The 24,095-nt window shown below is 42.0% G+C and overlaps 2 protein-coding genes across 2 annotated transcripts in view; one reads left to right on the top strand and one right to left on the bottom strand.

Moving 5' to 3' along the window:
* Positions 1-2,338, bottom strand: part of NET1 (neuroepithelial cell transforming 1) — a 53,833-nt gene extending 51,495 nt beyond the window's left edge. Inside the window, exon 1 of the mRNA XM_060097562.1 lies at positions 2,075-2,338. Within this exon, the coding sequence (XP_059953545.1) occupies positions 2,075-2,202 (128 nt within the window). The 5' untranslated portion in view covers positions 2,203-2,338. The remainder of the gene's footprint in view (positions 1-2,074) is intronic.
* On the top strand, positions 2,282-24,095 carry TUBAL3 (tubulin alpha like 3). Its single transcript, XM_060096144.1, has 5 exons — positions 2,282-2,399; positions 2,784-2,839; positions 15,159-15,402; positions 21,595-21,743; positions 23,151-24,095. Exons 1-5 carry the CDS (start codon positions 2,282-2,284, stop codon positions 24,093-24,095), a joined length of 1,512 nt encoding a protein of 503 aa, XP_059952127.1.

The raw sequence follows: 24,095 nt of genomic DNA, 5'->3' as shown, positions 1-24,095 counted from the left end.
CTGGCTTCTGTGCAGTCCTTGAACATACCATATAGGATTCTACTTGCATTTACTGCCTTTCTCCCCAAATATTCACATGGCTTTGTTCCTTAATTTCTTCAGATCTCTGCTTAAATATCATCGCTATCGTCAGAGAGGCTTTTCCTTGTGATGTTTTAAAAACAGCAACATGACCCTCTCTTTATCTCTATCCCCCTTAGTGTGCCTCTTCACAGCATGACCACCTGATATTTTATTATTTATTTCATTATTGTCTTTCCTCCCCAAGTAGACGTCAAGCTTCAGGAGAGCAGGGAGTTCATCTGTTCACCAGAATTCCCAGTGTCTACAACAATGTCTGGCACTAGGCAGGCGCAATGAATTTAACACTGCCCCACTTGATGTTTTTGAAATTCTATGTTCATTTTCCCTTAACTAGGCTTTCCTGATTCTTTCCCGATTTTCCTATTTCTCAGTCTCAGAGATGATGACATCTCTCTCTCTGCTCTTTCACTTCTTAAAATAGGCTGTAATCAGTATAAAAGTTTCAGGCAAGGGTTATCGTAAACTTCAAAATAAAAATCAGTATCTAATGAAAAAGATACTGTTCTCTCTGCATGATAACTTACAATGAGTTTATAAATGCCTTGTCCATGAAAGTAAGCTGTTTTCCTTTCTCTCAAAAAGGGATCGGTGGACCTCCCCGGTGGTTCAGTGGTTAGGAATCTGCCTGCCAGTGCAGGGGACACAGGTTCAATCCCTGGTCCGGGAAGATTCCACATGCCGCGGAGCAACTAAGCCTGTGTGCCACAACTACTGAGCCTGCGCTCTAGGGCCTCTGAGCCACAACTACTGAGCCCACGCACCGCAACTAACGAAGGCTATCGCTCTAGGGCCCATGCTCCGCAAGAAGAGAAGCCACCGCAGTGAGAGGTCCGTGCACCTCAATGAAGAGTAACCCCTGCTCGCTGCAACTAGAGAAAGCCTGCACGCAGCAACCAAGATCCAATGCAGCCAAAAATAAATTAATTTAAAAAAAAAAAGGGGATTGGCACATCCAGGAATGACTGGAATGTAAATTATGTAAGGAACTGTAGTTTATCTCAAGTAATAATGTGAAGTGGTCCACATTGCTTCTGAAAAGATGGAGGTGTGGAATTACAGATAAAAGTCGACAAATAACAGTTAACATTTGTTGAGAGCTCTCTGTGTACAGGGTTACACACATGAGCTCACTGAATTTCACAACTTACAGGAAGTGGGTACTATTACAATCCCATTTGACGGATGAGGACACAACTTCAGGGATGTAAGGTCCAATCGCCAGTCACTGGAAACCCACTCCCTGCAAAACCGTGAGGGGAAAGCCACGCCTTTAGCACTTTTTCACCCTCTCCTCTTGCAGACACAGCCTCTGAAACCCTCGGCTACTGTCCTTCCTTTGCAGACACACGGGACAGAATGTGAAATGTGTCAACAGCTAAAAAGTCAGCGACCATCCTCTTCGCTCTCTTTACCCAGGAGGCTGGGGCCGTGAGCTGCGCTGAGCCCCGACTTGGCCAAGGCTCCAAAGGAGGGACTCTGACCTCGGCAAAACTTTTCATATTAATGCTCGTTTTTAGGTTAAAAGTTTGCTGTCTGGTAGAAGTTCTCTGGCTCCAGGGACGATTCCTGTCCTCCGACCCAGCAGTTCCCCGTGGGCATTTAGGAACCTTCCCAATTCCAGCCCGAAACCTGCCGGAAGTTTAGAGGATCTCCAAGGCCCACTAAGGGAGGTGGGGGAGGGGGAGGGGAGGAGACTGGAGGGAGGGGGCAGGGGAGAGGTAGGGAGGAGAGGAGTGGGAAAAGGAAATAAAGGACGAGGGAGAAGATGATAGGAAGAGGGGTAGGAGGGTGAGAGGAAGGGGAAGAGGAGGAGGAAGGAAAAGAAGGGGGAGGAGAAGGAAAAAGAGGGGGGAGAAGGGGGAGGGGGAGAAGGGGGAGGAGAGTAGGCAGCCCGGCCCTCCCCTCCCTTGCCCCTCCCCTCCTCCCACCCCCTCCCCAGCCTCGGACCCGATGCTAGGGGTCCCCAGGCGCCGCCGCCCCCAGCGCTCACCTGCCGTCTGGCCCCGGCCCGGGGGTGTCGGCCGAAGGCTCTGCGGCGCCGCCCGCGCTGAGTCCCGAAGCCCGGCGGCTTCGCCTCCGCGGCCGGCTCTGCTCCTGGGCCGCCAGCTCGGGCTCCATGGCGTGAAGGGGGCGGCACGGTGGCCGGGTGCCCGGGAGGCCCGTTGGGAGCCGCACGGCGCCCGGCCGCTTCGGCCCGATGAAGGGTTCCTGTCAGGAGGGCGCCGCCACCGCCGCCTCCGCCGCAGCCATCGCCATCTTCCGGGGTTTGAAAATGGCGGCCGCGCGGCGACCAGCCAATCAGGGGACGGCGCTCGGTTGCTAGGAAACGTGGAGTCCCGCCCCTCTCCTCCTACCTCCAGGCGCTTAACTTCATAGAAGCTGGAAGGGGAGGGTAGTCGAGGGGGTCGCCCTGCTGAAAACGCGTGACCTGGGATTTAGTTCTGACTTCATTCCTAAATCCCCAAAGCCCGATTAGTAGTTCACAGTTCATTAGGACTTTCACCACAAGCCAAGGCAAATTGGAAGCATTTTAGATCTTTCTTAGCATGTGGGGAGAGGTTGAAAGTAAAATGAGGTTTGCACACGCTGAATTATTCATGTGAGATAAATCCCTGGTCACCAAAGGTATTGGAAAAATGTGTTCTCAGGGCTGTCTCTAGGAAACCAGTAAATCTGATTATGAGACCTCCTGTCTCCAGAGCAGAAGAGAGTCCAAGTGCCTTCATCCTCTAATTATAAGAAGGCACTACAGCAAGTAAAGGACCTTCTCAAATAAAAAGGAAAATTGTTAAATAGCACATTCTTTGGTTTAAAATACTGCTTTCTTTATGTCAAAGGCTTTAAAAATCACCTCCCCTTTCACACTCTGATTCCCCTTCTGGGAATCTATCCTAAGAAATAAAATTGTATATACATTGAAGGGTGGCAATATATGCCACCCCCAAACATGCCGCTTTGGCAGGAGGATTATTTTTAGCTGCAGGCACTTGAAGAACACCAGGTGCAAGAAGGGCCTTCTGACCTCTCCCTTTCTCCATGAAAGCAGGAGATAAATCTCCCCTGTGATAGCGGCCCTCCCCATATCAGGAGGATGGGGGGAGTCAGGGACAGAGAATTCTCTACAAACAGAACTTGTTTAAGTAACTCTTATCTTCCTTTGGTCTCCCCGTGTATTTTACTTACTCTTCCACAATTCCCTCTCATTGTCCAACCTCTTACATAAGCACTAAGATTTTGCTCCTTCTTTGGGTTTTTATTTTCCTATGGAGGTTCCTCTGTACATGTAAAAATCTGTTTGCTTTTCTCCTGTTAATTCAAATTCTGTCTTTTTTTTTTTTTTTTTTTTTTTTGCGGTACGCGGGCATCTCACTGTTGTGGCCTCTCCCGTTGCGGAGCACAGGCTCCGGACATGCAGGCTCAGCGGCCATGACTCATGGGCCCAGCAGCTCCGCGGCATGTGGGATCTTCGCGGACCGGGGCACGAACCCGTGTCCCCTGCATCGGCAGGTGGACTCTCCACCACTGTGCCACCAGGGAAGCCCAAGCTTGACCTAACTTTTAAGATCAAATCCACAAATGGCAGAGAAACGTGCCCAAAGCCAGGTGCTACAGGAAAGAATATTAACTCAGTTTTCAGAGCCATTTTGATTGAACTTCCATTTTTTCCATGTGTTCTCTGTTGGTCACTTAAACCGTAAGAGACACTCTTTATGCTTTACAGACAGGTACTTTTCAAGTTACCTTCTTAGATGTTGCTTTAGATTTCTTTGTGGAATAACCCCCTCTTCTTTCTCTTAATATTCTAATCATCTCGAATGTTTAACTAGAGCATGGGCATTGCTCAGCAAAAAATGAAACTATCCATTTATTTAGTGCTCCTCGTTTTGTACACTTGTTTTAGGTGGTTAAATGAAAGCGCATTGTGTGGGAAGAGACAATGTCAAATGATTTCTCAATAAATTTCTCATTATCTCCTTAATTATAGAGCAGGAAACGTGCTTTCTTGAGAGTATAACTGAGGTCATTTATTATGAAGTCATGAAAGATTCAGGATTTACTGTGGTTTTCCATTAACTTCTCTTTTGATATGCTTTTCCTTCTGCCAACTGTAAAATTATTACTTTTCTAACATATGGCTATTTGGAGAGTGCTGACATAAAAAGGAAGCATTTTTAACCATAAATAGTTTTAGAAATTACAGTATAAAAGTACAAAATAAGTCATTTCTGACTTGTTCCTCCTTGTTTATTTTAAATAAAATCAGGCACACTAAGAACAGATGGCAAGAACTGATAAGTGGTAGCTCGAACATGTTTAAAGAGGGGAGAAAGTGCCTGGACTCTCCAAAACTAGAGCATCCTGGGGCAGAATTTCTAATCCTTTGTGTGTTTTAAAAGTGGTCACCTGGGGCTTCCCTGGTGGCACAGTGGTTGAGAGTCCGCCTGCCGATGTAGGGGACACGGGTTCGTGCCCCGGTCCGGGAAGATCCCACATGCCGCGGAGTGGCTGGGCCCGTGAGCCATGGCCGTTGAGCCTGCGCGTCCGGAGCCTGTGCTCCGCAACGGGAGAGGCCACAGCAGTGAGAGGCCCGCGTACCGCAAAAAAAAAAAAAAAAAAAAAAAAAGTGGTCACCTGGATCCTACTACAGACCTATTGAAACAAGGTCCAGTGGCCTCGAGACATATATATTGAAACAGCTCCTCAAGTGGTTTTGTTGTCCCCTGAAAACTGAGGGAGAATCAGAGCCATTTAATGTTAGTCAAATGCACTTCATTGAACAGATCACAACAAATAACACAATTTTTTGGCTTACAGTCATCTCAGATTACGTGTGGCGTATTTTGTTTAAAACTAGGGAACTTATGCTCTATGACCCCTTAGAGAAGAGGTGAGCAGACTTGGGCCAAAGGGCCCCTCAGGCACTACCTGTTGTCTCTGTACGTCACTGCGCTGGCACAGGTGGGCGGCTGTGACTGAGGTCTGGCCCTTCACAGAAAAAATGTGCCAACCCTATCTATAGTATTTTGAATTAAAAAAATTTGATGCCTAAAGAAGAAACACTGGAGGTGTGTAGATCCCCAGGATCCTAGATAATTAAGATTTTACCCTGTGGTTTAACAAGTAGTTATTTCTGGCCAAGTATAGTTTGAGAAATTGTGTGTGTGTGTGTGTTTAGGAGGGTGGTAGAAAGAACGGCAGTATGAAGCAGCGACTCACACTCTACATTTCCTCACAAATTCCAGGCCAGCCATATTGGGTTTCTTCTCTATATGAACCATTTTAAAGGTATTAACTAAATTACCTATAATTCAACATATATGTTGTCACTGTTTCTCAAGTGTTTTAATTTCATCCACTATAAGAAATATGTTTTAGGGACGTCCCTGGCAGTACAGTGGTTACAACTCCACACTTCCAGTGCACAGGGCATGGGTTTGATCCCTGGTCAGGGAACAAGACACCACGTGCCACACAGCGTGGCCAAAAAATGAACAACAACAACGTTGTGGTTAAACCAGCCAAGATGACTAAATATAATACCACAAAAACTGAAAAAAAAGAAAAGAGATATGTTGTATATTGTAGTCCAGTACACACAAATTCATACATACTGAAACAGAAATTTCAGAAAACATTTACCCTAACTATGTGTAATACAATCTGATATCTTCTGTTTCATTTAATAAAGAATTCTGGTTGCAGCCCATTAAGTTTATTTTATAATACACCCATAGATTATTGCATGCAGTTTGAGAAACATATCATTGAGTGATGCAAATAAGCAGGGCAGTCCCTGCAGGATCACCTGTTTCGTGTTTCTCCTTTTCCTCGCAGGACCTAGGTTGTGAGAGATGTTCCCCTCCTGCCCGTGCACACCTTACGCTTCACCTAGTCTTGATCATCTCATCTTATTTTCTTTCTCTTCTTAATTTAGTCTTAACAATTTTCCTGCTTGACTTATTTTGCCTTTTTTTATGCTAAAAATTTTAGAAATTGTAACCGATATAAAATCAGAAGTCTTACTCTAAAAACAAATAAAACTGCTGCTTTATTGCCATTAATAGTTCAGTAGGGAAGAAAATGATTAGACCCAGGGAAATGTACAACATTAAGAGAGTCTAAAAGCTTTTTTAAAAAACCATTTAGTTTTCTGACCTTCAAAAGAATAAAATGAAATTGGTCTCTTTTCTACATTTCACTAATAACCATCACATTCTGAAAGTGTTTAATATGTTTCCTGTTCTCCATCAATTAGAAATAGTATTTTCCATATAATGTGATTTTAAAATATTTGCAAACATTCACATGTGTGATTATTTTATATAGTCAATGGGGAAAACGTTTTCACAGGGAACATTTATTAACATTTTTTTTAACTCTTAAAGGATTGAAACACTTTCTGTGTGTGATACAAGCAGGTGGTTAATAGTTTTTTCTCCTCATGTGCCTCCACCTTTAGTTCTTTCCTTCCTTCCCTGTGAGAAGTAAAGCTGAGCATTTTGTAAGAGAAATGAGCAATTATAATAGATTTATAGGAAGTTAAATCAGAAGAGGACTTTCTTCAATGTACCTTCCTCTGTCTTAAGAGATGATTTTTCAGGCAGTGTTAAAGCTTTGATATTTAGGTGTAGTGAAGGAAAATATGTAAGATGGCTCTTTGTGAACCTGCAGTCTCTTCTCTACAGTGTGATCATGGTTTTAACCACATGGCTTTATGGGAGCTGTGTCGCTTTTGTGTAAATTGAATTATCCGTCACCCTGTGCTGTGAGCTAACATGTTCAGCCTTACCTGCCACATCAGTCAGCAAAGTTTATGGAATCTTTTTAAAAAATTAAGTCATGCCTTGTTTTTATAAAGTTATTACTCTGATATTTTTCTCCTAATCCTCATTAGGGATATATACCAACACTTAGCAAGCTCAAAAGTCTTTTAATGAAATACTCTAAATTTTATATTTTATTCCCCCTTATTAAAGTTACCCCCCCAAAACAAATCAAAGGAAAGCTATGCTGATAAACATGTGAGCCCCTTACCCCTTAAAAAACGGTGTCTTTTCTGCAGGAGGTGCTGAAGTGCTGACTGCACAGTTTGGACAGATAACCAAATTGGATAGGAAAAACCAAGGAGCTCCTATTTCTAAAGATGTTCCAGTGTCAACGAATGCTAAAAGGGCAAGGAAACGAGAGACATCTTCAGTCAAAACTGTTCCAAGGGCTGAGCCACCTGTGAAGAAATCTCCACAAAAACAGAGGGTAAATATAGTAAAAGGCAATCAGAATCCCAGAATCAGAAAGCAGCCACAACCTGGTAAGAAATTTCTCTTCCTATAAATTTCAACACCGTAATACAGACTAATCGAGATTATAAGATAGCATATTGAAACAGTATAAGATCGGTTGAAATCTGTCACGTTCTTATGGTCTTCTTTAGGTCAGACACTGACAGGACAAGTAACTTGGTTTCCCATTGTGAATAAATTAGAAAGTGCAAAGATTCATACCTTCACAAATTAGACCCTACTTTTCATCTTGCAGAAAGCCTGAACATGAACTGTTTAGCAGAGTTAAAGTATAAATGGCCTTTTTTATGACTAAATTCACAAGCAAGTAGCATCTGGCAGTATTTTTCTGGACCATAATCAGTTATAAAAAGGAGATTATAAGTTTGTCCAGAGGGAACTGTAAAGACATGGTTCAAAGCAGTCAGTAATCCCGAATCCTGTATTTCGTTTGTTTTCTTGTTTTTGGGGGGTTTTTTTGTGGTATGCGGGCCTCTCACTGCTGTGGCCTCTCCGGTTGCGGAGCACAGGCTCCGGACGCGCAGGCTCAGCGGCCATGGCTCACGGGCCCAGCCGCTCGGCAACATGTGGGATCTTCCTGGACCGGGGCACGAACCTGCGTCCCCTGCATCGGCAGGCGGACTCTCAACCACTGCACCACCAGGGAAGCCCCAAATTCTGTCATTTTAACTCTCATGCCCAACTGGATACCCTAAGAGGGTAGAAGTAAAGTTTTGTTACCCCTAAAACATGAAGATATTAATGGCATTGTTGTTTATAATATCAGATAAAACAAAGACATCTAAATAAACAATAATAGGAAAATGATTAATTATGGTTGATCCACTGGAAAGAATATTTCAGCCAATAAAAGTTAACTATGAAGTGTGTAATAGAATAGTATATTGTAATTTCAAAAGAAAAACATGGAATATTGAGGTATATTCAGTTAGGAATTATAGAGGTTTAACAGAGGAAAAAGATGAAATCAATGTATTAAAATTTCTCTAGGTGGTCAGATTTGGGGTATTAAATTTCTTTTTTAAACTTTCCTGTGTTTTATAATTTTTTTAAATCATGAGGTACTGAACTTGCACTACAGTTATGACACAAGGAAAAAAGTTATAGTTTTTTTAAGTTGAAATATAGTTGATTTACAATATCATGTTAGTTTCAGGTATATAGCACAGTGATTCAGTTATATATATATATATATATATATACTTTTCAGATTCTTTTCCCTTATAGGTTATTACAAATATTGAAAAAAGTTTTAGCTTTAAAAAGGGTAAGAAGTTAGAGAGCAAGGTGCCCATGGCTAAGAATCACTTCTATTCTATCTCTCCCCCCAAATTAAGGAAGACAGTATTGCTTTGTAGCAGTTAGAGTAAAACAGTACAGAAATGTCATCTAAGGAGTTGGTCTCCACCAGACAGAGCTTCATAGGATGCAAGGATTTAGATTGTACCATATGAAATTGCTGATATTTGACCTTTTTACTCACAGAAAGAACAATTTCATCCTTTCGACCTAGTACTTAGTTGAGATCATCCGAAGTTAGAATCTGTCCTCAGCTCTTCGATGGTATAAAAGATGATCAGTCCTTTGGGAACTTGTGATAATCAATTCCCACAGTGATAGGTAATCCAGAATGTTGATGTGGGGATTCTCAGTGGGGAGGGATTTCTTATCAGTGACTAGAATACTGTTGTTTTAGGCAGAGCATCCCTTTCCAATTTTTAGACACTTGTGAACTTACTACTTTGTTCAATTACTCACAAGTATTGTATTTACTGAATTCCCATTATAAGGTGCCCTGGCCTATACACTAGGAAAGCAATGAATAGAAGACAAATTTTAATCAGAAAATTGCTGGGTACCATAGAAACAGAGCAAAGGGTAGTGGATTATTCTGAGGGTTGGCTATTCAAGACATGAAAAGTCTGGTGAACTGCCTTGATCCTACAAGAGATCAACATTCTAGTGTCTGAATGCCCCTGTCCCCAAATGCAATGTCTTACCCTGCCTAGGAATACATGACAAATGTTCCCTGTCATATTAACGTATGAACAGGACAGGGTTTGAGGAAACTGTTTAACATATTCTTCAGGACAGAGTTTGAGGAAACTGATTAAATTTCAGTCCCTATCTATCTATCTATCTATCTATCTGAAATCAGACTCTAGATTTCCCTCCCTGAGAAGATATTCCTGTTATCTTTTTTTTTTTAATAAAAAAATATATATTTATTTACTTATTTGGCTGCGCCGGGTCTTAGTTGCTGTGCTCGGGATCTTCGTTGTGGCATGTGGGATCTTTAGTTGCAGCATGCGGGGTTTAGTTGTCTGACCAGGGATCAAACCCGCTCCCCTGCATCAGAAGCACGGAGTCTTAACCGCTGGACCACCAGGGAAGTCCCTCCTGTTATCTTAATTGGACCTAAAGGTTACCCAAATTTCTTTAACCGTAGATTTACAACCATAGATTTAGAAGTATTCTTAGGGGGGGATTTCCTCAAAGATTATTTCCAAAATCTTCAGCAGTTTGCAATGACACCGATCACTATGCAGGTTGATATTACATATATTCAAGAACTAGTATATGAATATAAATTAATATGTAAATCAAGCATTCTAAAATCCATTCCCTTATATTATCTAAATAAATCAAACTCTGTTTTTGTAAAACTGCTTATCAAGCAATACATATGCTGGTTTTCATACATTCTTAATACAAGAGGAGGATTCTTTCTTAAAGTCATTTGTTATTTTCAACCTAGGTATACGTCACAAGCAGATTTGGATAAGCTTTAGAGAATTCATCGGTACTTGTGCACAGACTTTATCACAGGGTGTTCAGGCAGGCCCATCACAGCTCCTCTGACACCAGAGAATTGAAAAACTGAAAAGAGGCTGTGCTGCTTTAAGTGTCTCAGCCCTCAGGTGGAGTCACTTCCTGCCCTTTGATAAAGCTCACCTGGGTGGCTCCTCCTGTCAGTACCACTGGGCAGTGGGGCACCTGCAGATCAGCATGGTAAGTGGCTTCTATGTTGCTGACAGTGTTGCTGTCAACAGTTGTAGCAAATTTTTTTCATCGTGTGTGTCTCTCTTTTTTCCCACCAAACAATTCTTCATAGATTCCTGACACAAGAGAAGAAATTTTTAAAGAGGCATTTGTTTCTTTAAATATCTGTGTTTGGATCAGATTTGAATCTGCTCTGAATCTCATCTATTCATCTATAATTCTGCTGCTTTTAGGACAAGCTTTGTTGATTTGTAGTGGTTCACTGCCTTTACATTTGCTTTAGACTGAGTGTGCTGGTTTTTCTGTAGAAATCAGTGGCTTCGTTTTTAGTTATGCTTTCAGAGTTTCTAGGGACTTCAGACCCAGGTCACCATTGCTGAGCTCATAAATGTGAGGCTGGGTGAAGGCCAGGGACCTCTGTGTTGTCCTCTCTTGAGTCTAGTTCTTTGGGGACAATAATTGATACAGTTACTTACAATAATTCTGTTTGGGGACCACCTCTTATGACCCACTTTCCTTTCACTCTCTTGGTTTTTTATTTCTTTTGTTAATTGACTTAGAGTTGCTATACAATATTATATGTTACAGGTGTGCTATATAGTGATTCACAATTTTCAAAGGTCATACTCCATTTGTAATTACTATAAAATATTGGCTCTATTCCCCATGTTGTACAATGTATCCTTGTCACTTATTCTATACCTAATAGTTTGTACCATTTAGTCCCCTACCCCTAAATTGCCCTCCCGCCTTCACTCTACCCTCTGCTAACCACTAGTTTTTCTCTATATCTGTGAGTCTGCTTCTTTTTGTTATATTCACTAGTTTCTTGTATTTTTTTAGATTCCACATATAAGTGATATCATACATGTTTGTCTCTGTCTGACTTATTTCAATTTTCCAAGTCCATCCATGTTGCTGCAAATGGCAAAAATTTGTTCTGTTTTAATGGCTGAGTAATATTCCAGTGTGTGTGTGTGTGTGTGTGTGTGTGTGTGTGTGTGTGTGTGTGTGTATACCACTCCTTTATCCATTCATCTGTTGATGGACACTCAGGTGGCTTCCATGTCTTGGCAATTGTAAATAATGCTGTTATGAACACTGGGGTTCATGTATCTTTTCAAAGTAGTGTTTTTGTTTTTCTCAAATATATACCCAGGAGTGGAATTGCTGTGTCATATGGTAGTTCTCTTTTTAGTTTTTTGAGAAACCTTCAAACTGTTTTCCACAGTGGCTGCACCAATTTATGTTCCCACCAACAGTGTTATTATCTCTTATGTTCCAGTCACAGTAATTTTTAGTCTTAGAATTTTTAATTCTTAAATGGAAGCAAGCATTCCGGAAACAAAATTGCTTTTTCATCTTTGATCTTCTCACCCCATTGGACTCTCTCTCCAACATTTTAAGGATGTTTATTTTATATTGTGTTGCTCTTAAAAATTATGCCTTCCTACATCAGGGATCCTTGGAGTAATGGAAATGCTCTGTCTTGCCTATCAGTTTTGATATTCTGGGTGTGACCTTGCAAGATATTTCCACTGGAGGAATACAGGTAAGGGATCCATGAGCTATTTCTGCATTATTTCTTATAACCACACATGAATCTACAATTCATATTTATCTCAAAATAAAAAGGTAATTAAAAAATTGTGCTGTCCTAGTAATTCCCAATAAGCTTTAAAGCAGCATTTATTAATGTGCTGTGACATCACTACTGATATTCAGTGGGCATTTTACAGTCTTTTTTTTTTAATATAGTGTGACTAATATTTTAACAGATAGTTTGGAAAGGAGGAAAAGGCTAAGAATAAGGTGGAGATAGCCTTCTGTCCCCGGGACACAGTTATGAGATAAACTCAGCTGCTTCTCAAACCAGGATGGGCAAGATAGGTCCTTCTTGGGCCAAGTATTCCTGCCAAGTTCAAAAAGCTCAGTTTCCCTCCTATGTCTGTATCACTTGGGAGAACAGTCCCCATGAAGAGCAGCAATTGTTTTTCATGTTGGTGATTATTTTTACTGTGAATATTAAGAGCAAGTACCCTGTGTGCATGCCCTGTTGGACTGGGTGGGAAACAGCCGTGGAAGGATGTTGTGAGAGAAATCTACAAGCAAGTGGTTTTAATGACGCAGAAGCAAGGAATTCGCCGCCCCCCTCCGCCCCCCCTCCACCCCCACCCCTCTGCCACTTTTAAGTTTGTACCTAAATCTAGGAATTGGGGTAAGTTTGGATCTGATTACAGTAGCTAATGTACTGAGATCATCTTAAGTCCTTTGGGAGGAGAGAGGATGGAAGCTGTGCTTTGCAGACTCAGGTGTTAGAAGGCTGTTGATGATGGAATATGTTGTTTTGATTTTTCTGTGCCAGATAGAGGTTGGAAAAATTGGTACTAAGTGAAGTGCTTTGTAAACTGAGTTCACTGCCTTTGTCATGAGAGATATGGTTGTATACAAAAGAAATCAGAGGGAAGTTCTACTCAGGTAATTAATTCCTCATAAAGCACAGAGCGCTGTGTTATGCCCGTGACTCAAGGAGACAAAGTACAGGGTTTGTACGGCTGAGCACAAGCAGAGTGAGCAGAGTCTGGGTCAGATGGCAGGGCTGTGACTGGCCACGGAGACCTCCCTCCCCTCCTCCAATCGGTGGTCTTTTTGTGGTTGAATCTCTGACCTTGGGAAAGTGCAGCCACGGACAGACAGAGGAGGGCGGGGTTGCCTATCAACATACCAGGCAGACAGCCTGAAGGGTCCTGATGATGCAGTAAACAGACTTCTCACCCTGTAAGACCCTCTGCACAGACTTGTTCCATGACCACTGGCAATCAAAACACAATGATATTAAAGCCAGCAATTGCTGTCCCTTTAGATTTTTAGGATTTAACTTTTTCTCCCCTCTCTTAGATGAGTAGATATTTAAATTACAAAAAAAAAAGTTGTTTGCCTTAAAAAAAATAAAAGTGAACGGTAATTTAAAAGTGGGAGAGGAGAGGGGAGGCTAGTGAGGGTGAAGAAAATAGGTAAGTTTAAACAGGAAAAAAAATTCTACCCAGATGTAACTAGAGTTAATATTTTGATGCATTTTAAAGACTTTTTTCTGTGCTTATTTTTACTTTTATTTTATTTGTTTATTTTTATTGATGTATAGTTGATTTACAAAGTTGAGTTAGTTTCTTGTGTACAGCAAAGTGATTCAGTTATACATATATATATTCTTTTTCATATTCTTTTCTTTTCTTTTTTTTTTTTTTTTTTGCGGTATGAGGGCCTTTCACTGTTGTGGCCTCTCCTGTTGCAGAGCACAGGCTCCGGATGTGCAGGCCCATCGGCCATGGCTCTTGGGCCTAGCCGCTCCGCGGCATGTGGGATCTTCCCAGATCGGGGCATGAACCTGTGTCCCCTGCATCGGCAGGCGGACTCTCAACCACTGCGCCACCAGGGAAGCCCTCATATTCTTTTCTATTATGGTTTATTACAGAATGTTGAATACAGTTCCCTGTGTCATACAGTAGGACCTTGTTGTTTACCTTGTTGTTTATCTATTTTATATGTAGTAGTTTGTATCTGTTAAACCCAAACGCCTAATTTATTTCTCCCCTCTTCCCCTTTGGTAACCATAAGTTTGTTTTTTATGTCTGTGGGTCTGTTTCTGTTTTGTAAAGAAGTTCGTTTGTATCATTTTTTAGATTCCACATATAAGTGATATCATATGATATTTGTCCTTCTCTGACTTACTTCACTTAGTATGATAATCTCTAGGCCCATCCATGTTGCTGCAAATGGCATTACTTCCTTCTTTTTTATGGCTGAGTAAGCTTATTTTTAAATGTATTTGACATCATACTTTATATACAGTTATATAACATACGCTTTCCCGTAACATTTTAACATAAGCATTTCCCATGTCATACAATTTTTTGTTAACTATTGAAGGTTTTCATAGCATGCCATTGTATCAATGTACTTTCCTTTAAATGCCCAACAATAGGTAGATGGTTAAGTAGATTGGTTCTTGGTTTTTACTCTTATAAATAATGATACTGTGAATGCCATTGTGCCTAAATCTTTGCATTTTAGATCATTTCTTTCTTTTGTAATTCATTTGTTTATGTCATTTTCCTGTTTATCTAATAGATGTCTCAAGTATTTTTAATTGATGTATATAAAATTGCCTTATGTATAGCTCATATATGAAGGGCTATACATAAATCCTTTTTTATATACATCAGTATTTTTGTTTGTTTATTATAGTATGGAGTTTTTACATTTTGGGGTTATTAAATCTATAGCATGTTTCCTTGGTAAATTTTGCACTACTTTTAAGCTTAGAACATCCTTTTTTATTTAGAGCACATATGAACAGTAAATGTAAAATCTCAAGATATGAGATTTACTGCAGTGGGTTTTAACATATAACAGGCTGTACATTGATTTTGGTTTTATTCCTTTCCAATAACTAATTTTTTTTCCAGGTGAGAAAGCTTGATTTTATTCATATATGATATATCTTAACTCATTCTTAGCCCGTTACACAATAGGTGCTTAATTTATGTTGTTTGAACTGGAGTCCTTGGTTTAATTGTTCCTGAAGCTTACCTGTACCTTGGTTTTTGGTTTCCATGAGACAGTTTTCATTAGCTTTATCACAAAGTTCTCTTGCTGGCATACGCTAGCCTGCTTTCTCTCAGCCCTGAGTGGACCTACTGAGTGATAGAGCTCGTGTTATCGTGTTAGGAAGATGCACAGCTGTAACTTAAACACTACGGCTCATTTCAGAGGGAGTGCCTGTCTGTCCACATCGGCCAAGCTGGCGTCCAGATTGGGGATGCCTGTTGGGAGCTCTACTGCCTGGAACACGGAATCCAGCCAGATGGCGTTGTTCTCGACGGCAGGCAGGATCTGCAGGCACGTGCCAAAACGGAGCCTATGGGTGCATCTTTCGATTCCTTCTTTTGTGAGACCAGAGCTGGGAAGCACGTGCCCAGAGCACTCTTCATGGACCTGGAGCCAACTATTGTAGGTAATGTACATTTTACGTTCTAGTGTACTTAACCAGGTCCACAACCCAAACAAGCAAGTATCAGTGGGTCAGATCATCAGATTATATGAATCTATCTGAATGGGATCATATGGCCCTTTTCCAAATTTAGAGCATCTCTCAGTGGACACTTGGGGTGATCAGCATGACAAACAAACCCAAAGGGAAAACTAGCTTAGCCTTCTTTTTCTGTGTGATGAAAAGAATGAAAACCTTGTTAGTTTTTCCACACAATCTACTGTAACAGAACATTAAATCTTTTCCTGGGTTTGAAAACCAGTTGCTAGAAGCTTCTGACAAAGAATCTGAAATTTGGCATTACCTGCTTTTAGAGAATAGAATAGTTGAACATGATTCCGAAGAAGGAAGGAGCTAAATAACTCATCTAATTGTGGGGAAATGATGATTAATGATTATAAGATGATTACTTATGATTATTAACAGCAGATGTTGTAGTACCTCATGCAAAAACACTTGAAACGGAGCTGGCGAAATGCTGGGGAGAGAAAGGGTCTTGCTGACTTCAGAGAAAACTACAGAGGAGGGTGGGTTTGGGTTTGGTACTCTATATCAATTATTTTCTGCTGTGTAATAAATTGCCTCCAAACTTAGCAGTTTAAAACACCAACGACCAGGGCTTCCCTGGTGGCGCAGTGGTTGGGAGTCCGCCTGCCGATGCAGGGGATACGCGTTCGTGCCCCGGTCTGGGAAGATCCCACATGCCGCGGAGAGGCTGGGCCCGTGAGCCATGGTCGCTGGGCCTGTGTGTCCGGAGCCTGTGCTCCGCAATGGGGGAGGCCACGACAGTGAGAGGCCCGCGTACAGGAAAAAAAAAAAAAAAAAAAAAACACCAACGACCATTACTTTGTCCATGAATCTGCAGTTTGGACAGGGCTCAGAGGACAGCTCCTCTCTGGTCCATATGGTCTCAGGAAGGTAGACTCAAGTGGGAGCCGGAAGATTCACTTTGAAAGTGGCTCACTCACTTGGCTGGCGATTTGGTGCTGGCTGTTGGCTGAGAGCTAAGCCAGGGCTGTGGGGTCTCTGTGGGCTGCTTGGGCGTCCTTGTGGCATGGCAGCTGGGTTCCAAGAACAAGCATCCCACGAGAACAAGGCAGAAGTCCATGGCATTTTTATAACCTGGCCTCAGAAGTCACATTGTGTCACTTCAGCTGTCCTCCATGGGTTGAAGCGGTTACAAAGATCCATCCTGGGAAGGGATATAGACCTCACCTCTTGATACAGAAGTAGTGAGGTTCTAGAAGCACAAGTGAGATAGGAAATATCATTACAGTCATCTTTGGAAAATACAATCTGGATTGGAGTTCATTTCCTCATCAGAACAAAGTCAGAATCAAGTAACAAACTGATGGAGAAAGTACGTTGATGTCAATGTGAGGGAAATGATAGAAAGGTTTTTTTTAATTAATAGGTGGAAGTTAAGAAATGACAAGGCCAAGATGTGTACTGATTCAGTATTACTCTGCTAAATGTTGTGAAAGAATTAAAAATAAGGAGCTACTGATGGTTTCAAGAACAGGCAAGACTAGTATGGAACCTGAGAGAGGCAATCACCTCATATTCTGACTTGAGTTATAAGTGCCCTAAGAGAATATCTGAATTTTTGTTTCAAACAAATGAGAGTTTGCAACTGTGAGCTTTAGTTGGAGTCTGGTGTGCCATGATCCTGGGCAGGGTAGAATACGTCCCCAGAGGACCTTGGTAAATGTAGCTGAAGGAGCAACGTGAGAGGCCACATCCCAGCATTATGAATATTGTAGCAGATATTTTAACTTGTGCTAATCCAAAGACCTAGGCAAATAGGAAAACCCAGGATCAGAAGCTAAGCAAGCTGGAGGAGAGACAGTCAGCAGGCAAAGACCAGAAGAAATCCCCCAATCCTCTAGAGCTCAGCCTGGAGGGAGGGCAATTTTGAGGATCTTGAGCTGGTCCAAACAAAGCACCATAAACTCCAGGGTTTAGAGAGGAGGCACTGATTTTCCTTGTTTTATTCAACATATAAAAGTGCCTCATATGGCTAGACACTATCTTGACATTGGAGAGATATATAGTATCAGTCTTCCTGGAGCTTACATTCTAGTGGGGTGCAGACCTATAAAAGCCAAATAGTGTGTCTGGTGGCGATTGGAGCATGGGGAAAAACAAAGCAGGGCCATAGGGGAAGGGAATATTGCATGTGGGCTGAGGGGGCTGTTTTTCAAAAGGAACGTCAAGGAAAGCTTTACTGAGGAGGTGGTGTGTAGGGATCTGAAGGAAGTGAGGCCTGAGCTTTACCTCTATGGAAAAGATCAGAAAAGACCTTATGGACCAAGTGATAGTTCCTCTGAGTCTGGAAGACTGGGCAGGAGGATTTTAATAGTTCACAGGTGAGAGAGAATGGAAATCATGAGCAAAGACACATCCAGACACCTGTGAGTGTTGTTTCAGCTTGAAAATGAGGAGGACTTTGATATAGGGGAGTCCTAGAAGGCTTAACCTGGAATGGAGGTAAGGAAGCCAAAGAACCATCAAATAATAATCATGTTTAAAAACCACCAAAGTCCCTGTGGATGCTGGTTAAGGATGCTGGGCCAGGTCTCTGAGCAGGGTGGAAACATGGCAGAAATTTGTGTACTTGTGAATGGTGGTGCTATATCACTTATCTCCCAGAAAGTGGATTTTACTGAAAGAATTTATGGAACTAACCACCCTCAAGAACTCAATTGGACATTGTCTTGAAGAAGCAAGCTTCCATAGATTCCTTACTTAAACTGAACTCAGCCTTATTGCTTCAGGTGAGAAGGAAGTAGTCTACCTGGAATTATATGCCCACTTGTTTGTAAATATATCTTTAAAACATCCCAACTTTGGTGGTTGTTTTTTGGTGTGCATATATTAGTTAAAAGTAATTTCAACTCAGTTTTATTAAATTTAAACATGTAGGGTTGTACCAAATTGTGGTCATGTACATGGTCATACACAGGAGAACAGGGTGTACTGAGGGGACCACCTTGCTCTTAGAAAATGAGTGCTTTTCCTCTTAGGCAGGAGCTTCTAGGTATCTGATGCCAAGGCCATTGGGGTACATCTGCATAAATACATGACATGAAGCCATTATCATTATTATTTATAATTGTTATATAGGCCATGCATCATACTCTGTGGTCTTTAATCCTCATGATAACTCACTGGGGTAAGTCTTGCTATCATCCTCATTTGTGAGAGGATATAACTGGGGCTTAGAGACACTAAGTAACTGCTCTATAGCTAAGTGAGGAAGGCCAGCCATGCACCCAGGAAATTGATTCTTGAGCACATGCTCTGAACTGCTATGCAATGCATATCCTGCCCCCTGTAACCAGGGCAACATTCTCAGAGCCTCCCTAGCCCTCAAATGCCCCTGCGTCTATCTTCAGGAATCACACTGTTTGGATAATTCTAAGGTAGGAGAGTGTGACCTGGGCCTTGGACATACTGTGGTTTGATGTTTTCTTGTTTTAAAAGGGAATGAAACCAGCAAGGGTTGTGCTTGGTTGTATAGAATACTGACATCTTCATGCTATTTCACTGCTTCAGGCATTTGTGTTAACTGCACTGAGTGGTGTGGGCATTTGAGTTTGCATGCTTCTTTGTGAAAGCCTCTCTCTCTCTTTTTCTTTTTTTAACATCTTTATTGGAGTATAATTGCTTTACAATGGTGTGTTAGTTTCTGCTTTATAAAACAGTGAATCAGCTATACATATACATATATCGCCATATCTCCTCCCTCTTGCGTCTCCCACCCTCCCTATCCTACCCCTCTAGGTGGTCACAAAGCACCGAGCTGATCTCCCTGTGCTATGAGTCTGCTTCTCACTAGCTATCTATTTTACATTTGGTAGTGTATATATGTCCATACCATTCTCTCACTTTGTCCCAGCTTACCCTTCCCCCTCCTCATGTCAAGTCCATTCTCTACATCTGCATCTTTATTCCTATCCTGCTCCTAGGTTCTTCAGAACCATGTTTTTTTCTGTTTTTTTTTTTTTTTTTTAGTCTCCATATATATGTGTTAGCGTACGGTATTTGTTTTTCTCTTTCTGACTTACTTCACTCTGTATGACAGACTCTAGGTCCATCCACCTCACTACAAATAGCTCAATTTCGTTTCTTTTTATGGCTGAGTAATATTCCATTGTATATATGTGCCACATCTTCTTTATCCATTCATCTGTCAATGCACACTTAGGTTGTTTCCACGTCCTGGCTATTGTAAATAGAGCTGCAATGAACATTGTGGTACATGACTCTTTTTGAATTATGGTTTTCTCAGGGTATATGACCAGTAGTGGGATTGCTGGGTCATATGGTAGTTCTATTTTAGTTTTTTAAGGAACCTCCATACTGTTCTCCATAGTGGCCGTATCAATTTACATTCCCACCAACAGTGCAAGAGGCTTCCCTTTTCTCCACACCCTCTCCAGCATTTATTGTTTGTAGATTTTTTGATGATGGCCATTCTGACTGGTGTGAGGTGATACTTCATTGTAGTTTTGATTTGCATTTCTCTAATGATTAGTGATGTTGAGCATCCTTTCATATGTTTGTTGGCAATCTGTATATCTTCTTAAGAGAAATGTCTATTTAGGTCTTCTGCCCATTTTTGGATTGGGTTGTTTGTTTTTTTGATATTGAGCTGCATGAGCTGCTTGTAAGTTTTGGAGATTAATCCTTTGTCAATTGCTTCATTTGCAAATATTTTCTCCCATTCTGAGGGTTGTCTTTTCATCTTGTTTATGTTTTCCTTTGCTGTGCAAAAGCTTTTAAGTTTCATTAGGTCCCATTTGTTTATTTTTGTTTTTATTTCCATTTCTCTAGGAGGTGGGTCAAAAAGGATCGTGCTGTGATTTATGCCGTAGAGTGTTCTTCCTATGTTTTCCTCTAAGAGTTTTATAGGGTCTGGCCTTATATTTAGGTCTTTAATCCATTTTGAGTTTATTTTTGTGTATGGTGTTAGGGAGTATTCTAATTTCATTCTTTTACATGTAGCAGTCCAGTTTTCCCAGCACCACTTATTGAAGAGGCTGTCTTTTCTCCATTGTATATTCTTGCCTCCTTTATCAAAAATAAGGTGACCAAATGTGTGTGGGTTTATCTCTGGGCTTTCTATCCTGTTCCATTGATCTATATTTCTGTTTTTGTGCGAGTACCATACCATCTTGATTACTGTAGCTTTGTAGTATAGTCTGAAGTCCAGGAACCTGATTCCTCCAGCTCCGTTTTTCTCGTGAAAGCCTCTTTTGAAGCATATAACTAATCATTTAGATTGGTATGCTTTTCCAGCACACAGCTGGCTCTTTATCTTAAAATGCAAAAGTACCATGCATGTGTGGTGGGTTGAATGTTGTCCCCCCAAAACTCTGCATCCACCTAAAACCCTAGAATATGAGTTTATTTGGAACTGGGGTCTTTGCAGATGTACATAGTTAAGATGAGGTCATACCTGATTAGGGAGGCCCTATGTCCAATGATCTGGTTGGATATATGGATGATATATGGCCCATATAACAATTATAAATAATAATGATAAAATTGGCTTGATATTTATGCAGATGTACCCCAATGGCCTTGGCATCAGATACCTAGAAGCTCCTGCCTAAGAGGGAAAGCACTCATTTTCTAAGAGCAGGGTGGTCCCCTCAGTACACCTTATGAGAAGAGAGAACACACGGACAAGAAAAGGGGGCATTGTGATGGGGGCAGAGATGATGTGATGTAGCTGCCGGCCAAGAACTCCAAGAACTGTATGCAGTCACCAGAAGTTGGGAGAGAGGCATGTGGCAGTTTCTCCTCCAAAGCCTCCAGAAGGAACCAACCCTGCCGACATCTGGACATTGAACTTATGGCCTCCTGAACTATGAGGCAATAAATCTCCCTTGTTTTAAGCCACCAAGTTTGTTGTACTTTGTTACAGTAGCCCTGAGAAACTAATAAAGGGTGTATGATGGAAAAGCGTGCTTTCAATTTATATGGGGATAATTATACCTTCTCCTCGATTAAGAAAGGCCAGTTGGGCAGTTTAAATCCATTTCTTTATAGGACATTAGCAGAGAGAAAGCGGGTCAGGGTACAGGGCTGTGAAAGAGTTAGGGGTGGGATGGAGTAGACTGCACTGACCTCCTTTCCTCTTGGCAGACGAGATCCGTGCAGGCAGGTACCGCTCACTCTTCCACCCGGAGCAGCTCGTCAGCGGAAAGGAGGATGCTGCAAGTAACTACGCCCGTGGTCGCTACTCTGTGGGGCCGGAGATCCTCGATCTGGTGCTGGAGAGTCTCCGAAAGCTGGCAAGTGGCTCCTCTCTCCTTCCACAGGCAGTGCCTGTGTGCCTGTGACCCTGCGGGACCCGCCCAAGCAGCACTTTCTACCTACGCCTCCATCACCACCCAACCTCTCCCCTGGGAGCCTCCTGTGCATGCTCAAAGCTGGGCTGGTCCTGATGTGGGCACTGACTGCCTTCCTTACTAGGCAGGGGAAAGAAGCCTTTGCACTTACTATACAGCCCCCGTCGACTATTTTGTTTTTCTTTTTATATTTATGAGGAAATGTTTTATTTTATTTCCCCCCCATTTTATTGAGGTGTAATTGACCTATAACACTGTGTAAAGTTAAGGTGTACGTCATGGTGATTTGGCACAGGAATATATTGCCAAATGACCACCACAATTAGGTTAGTTAATACATCCATCCCTCACATAATTACCTTTTTGTGTGTGTGGAGACAACAACATTTAAGACCTGTTCTCTTAGCAGCTTTCAAGTTTACAACACAGTGCTGTTAACTACAGTCACCATGCTGTACAATAGATCCCAATAACTTAATCATCTTATAACTGGAAGTTTATACGCTTTGAGCAGCATCTCCCCACTGACCCCAGTTCCTCACAACTACTATTCTACTCTCTGTTTCTATGAGTTTGGCTTTTTTCGATTCCACATATAAGTGAGATGATGCAGCACTTTTCTTTCTCTGTCTGACTTATTGCACTTTGCTTAATTGCCCACAAGGTCCATCCACATTGTCACAAACAGCAGGATTTCCTTCTTGTTAATGACTAGCCCCCATCTACTCTTGCTTCTGCTGACTCATGGCATATCTTTTTATCAGAGACTTCCAAAGAACTCTAAAACTTGTCATTTTCCAATAGTTACTAAGATCTGTAAAGTTAACAGGAGGCACATCCCACCTGGAGATCAGTTACTCTTTACTGACAGTTAATTCTTCCCTAAGGACCTGTGTCTGGAGAATCCTTTGTCTAGTAAAAATTTTGATGTTTGACGTAATCATTAGGGAATACAGTACCTTTTACACCAGCACAGTAGACTGGGTATAAAAATGAAAGGTACTTCATCTACTGGTGGAGGGGGATTATATGACTTCAATATTTTGCTTGTCATTTTCTTTCTTACTTTCTTACCTTACTTTAGATCACATACAGATAAATTCATCAAGTGTAGCAAAAGACAGTTGAATATTTATGTTTTGCTTACAGTAAAACTCTAAGCACTTCTCCTACTCCAGAAGTAACTTCTCAAGTATGTTTCAAAGTAAATATGTTTGTGATGAGTTAATGATGGTAAACCAGTTCTTTCTGAAAGTTTCTGTTTGTTTTGGGGTACTAGTTGTGTCCCACGGTTACCACTGCTTCTGGGTTTATTTGGCTGAATTCTTACGTCCCATTTACTTTCCCCAGGCGGAACAGTGCTGTGATCTTCAGGGATTTTTGATTTTCCGAAGCTTTGGAGGAGGCACTGGATCAGGATTTACGTCTCTCTTAATGGAGCAGCTCTCCATAGACTACAGCACGAAGGCTAAACTGGAGTTCTCTGTCTACCCAGTCCCCCGGATCTCCACGGCTATAGTGGAGCCTTACAACACCATCCTCACCACCCATTCCACTATAGAGCATGTGGACTGTACCTTCCTGGTGGACAACGAGGCCATCTATGACATATGCCATCGCAAACTTGACGTTGAACACCCCTCTTATGCCAGCATCAACAGGCTGCTGAGTCAGGCAGTATCTTCCATCACCACTTCCCTCCGGTTTGAGGGGGCCCTGAACGTGGACCTGATTGAGTTCCAGACCAACCTCGTACCTTACCCTAGAATACACTTCCCCATGACCAGCTTTGCCCCCATCATCTCTGTTGACAACGCCCATCACGAGGAGCCCTCTGTGTCAGACATCACAGCTGCTTGCTTCAAGCCCTCCAACCAGCTGGTCAAGTGTGACTCTCACCTGGGGAAGTACGTGGCCTGCTGCCTGCTCTACAGAGGGGATGTGGTCCCCAAGGACGTGAACGTGGCAATTGCAGCCATGAAGACAAGGAACTCTGTCCAGTTTGTAGATTGGTGTCCAACTGGATTCAAGGTGGGCATCAATGGTCATCCCCCCCGGGCAGTGCCGGGAGGGGACCTGGCCCAGGTCCAGCGGGCTGTCTGTATGTTGAGCAACAACACGGCGGTTGTGGAGGCCTGGGCCCGCCTGGAACACAAGTTCGACCTCATGTATGCCAAGAAGGCGTTTCTGCACTGGTACATTAGGGAAGGCATGGAGGAAGGCGAGTTTGTAGAAGCCAGGGAAGACTTGGCAGTCTTGGAGAAGGATTACGAGGAAGTGGGGCGAAGTTTCTGA

This window comes from Mesoplodon densirostris, chromosome 4, assembly GCF_025265405.1.
Source record: "Mesoplodon densirostris isolate mMesDen1 chromosome 4, mMesDen1 primary haplotype, whole genome shotgun sequence".
Lineage (NCBI taxonomy): Eukaryota > Metazoa > Chordata > Mammalia > Artiodactyla > Ziphiidae > Mesoplodon > Mesoplodon densirostris.
Note: the sequence above shows the minus strand (reverse complement) of the source record. Positions and strands in the feature narration are given on the sequence as shown.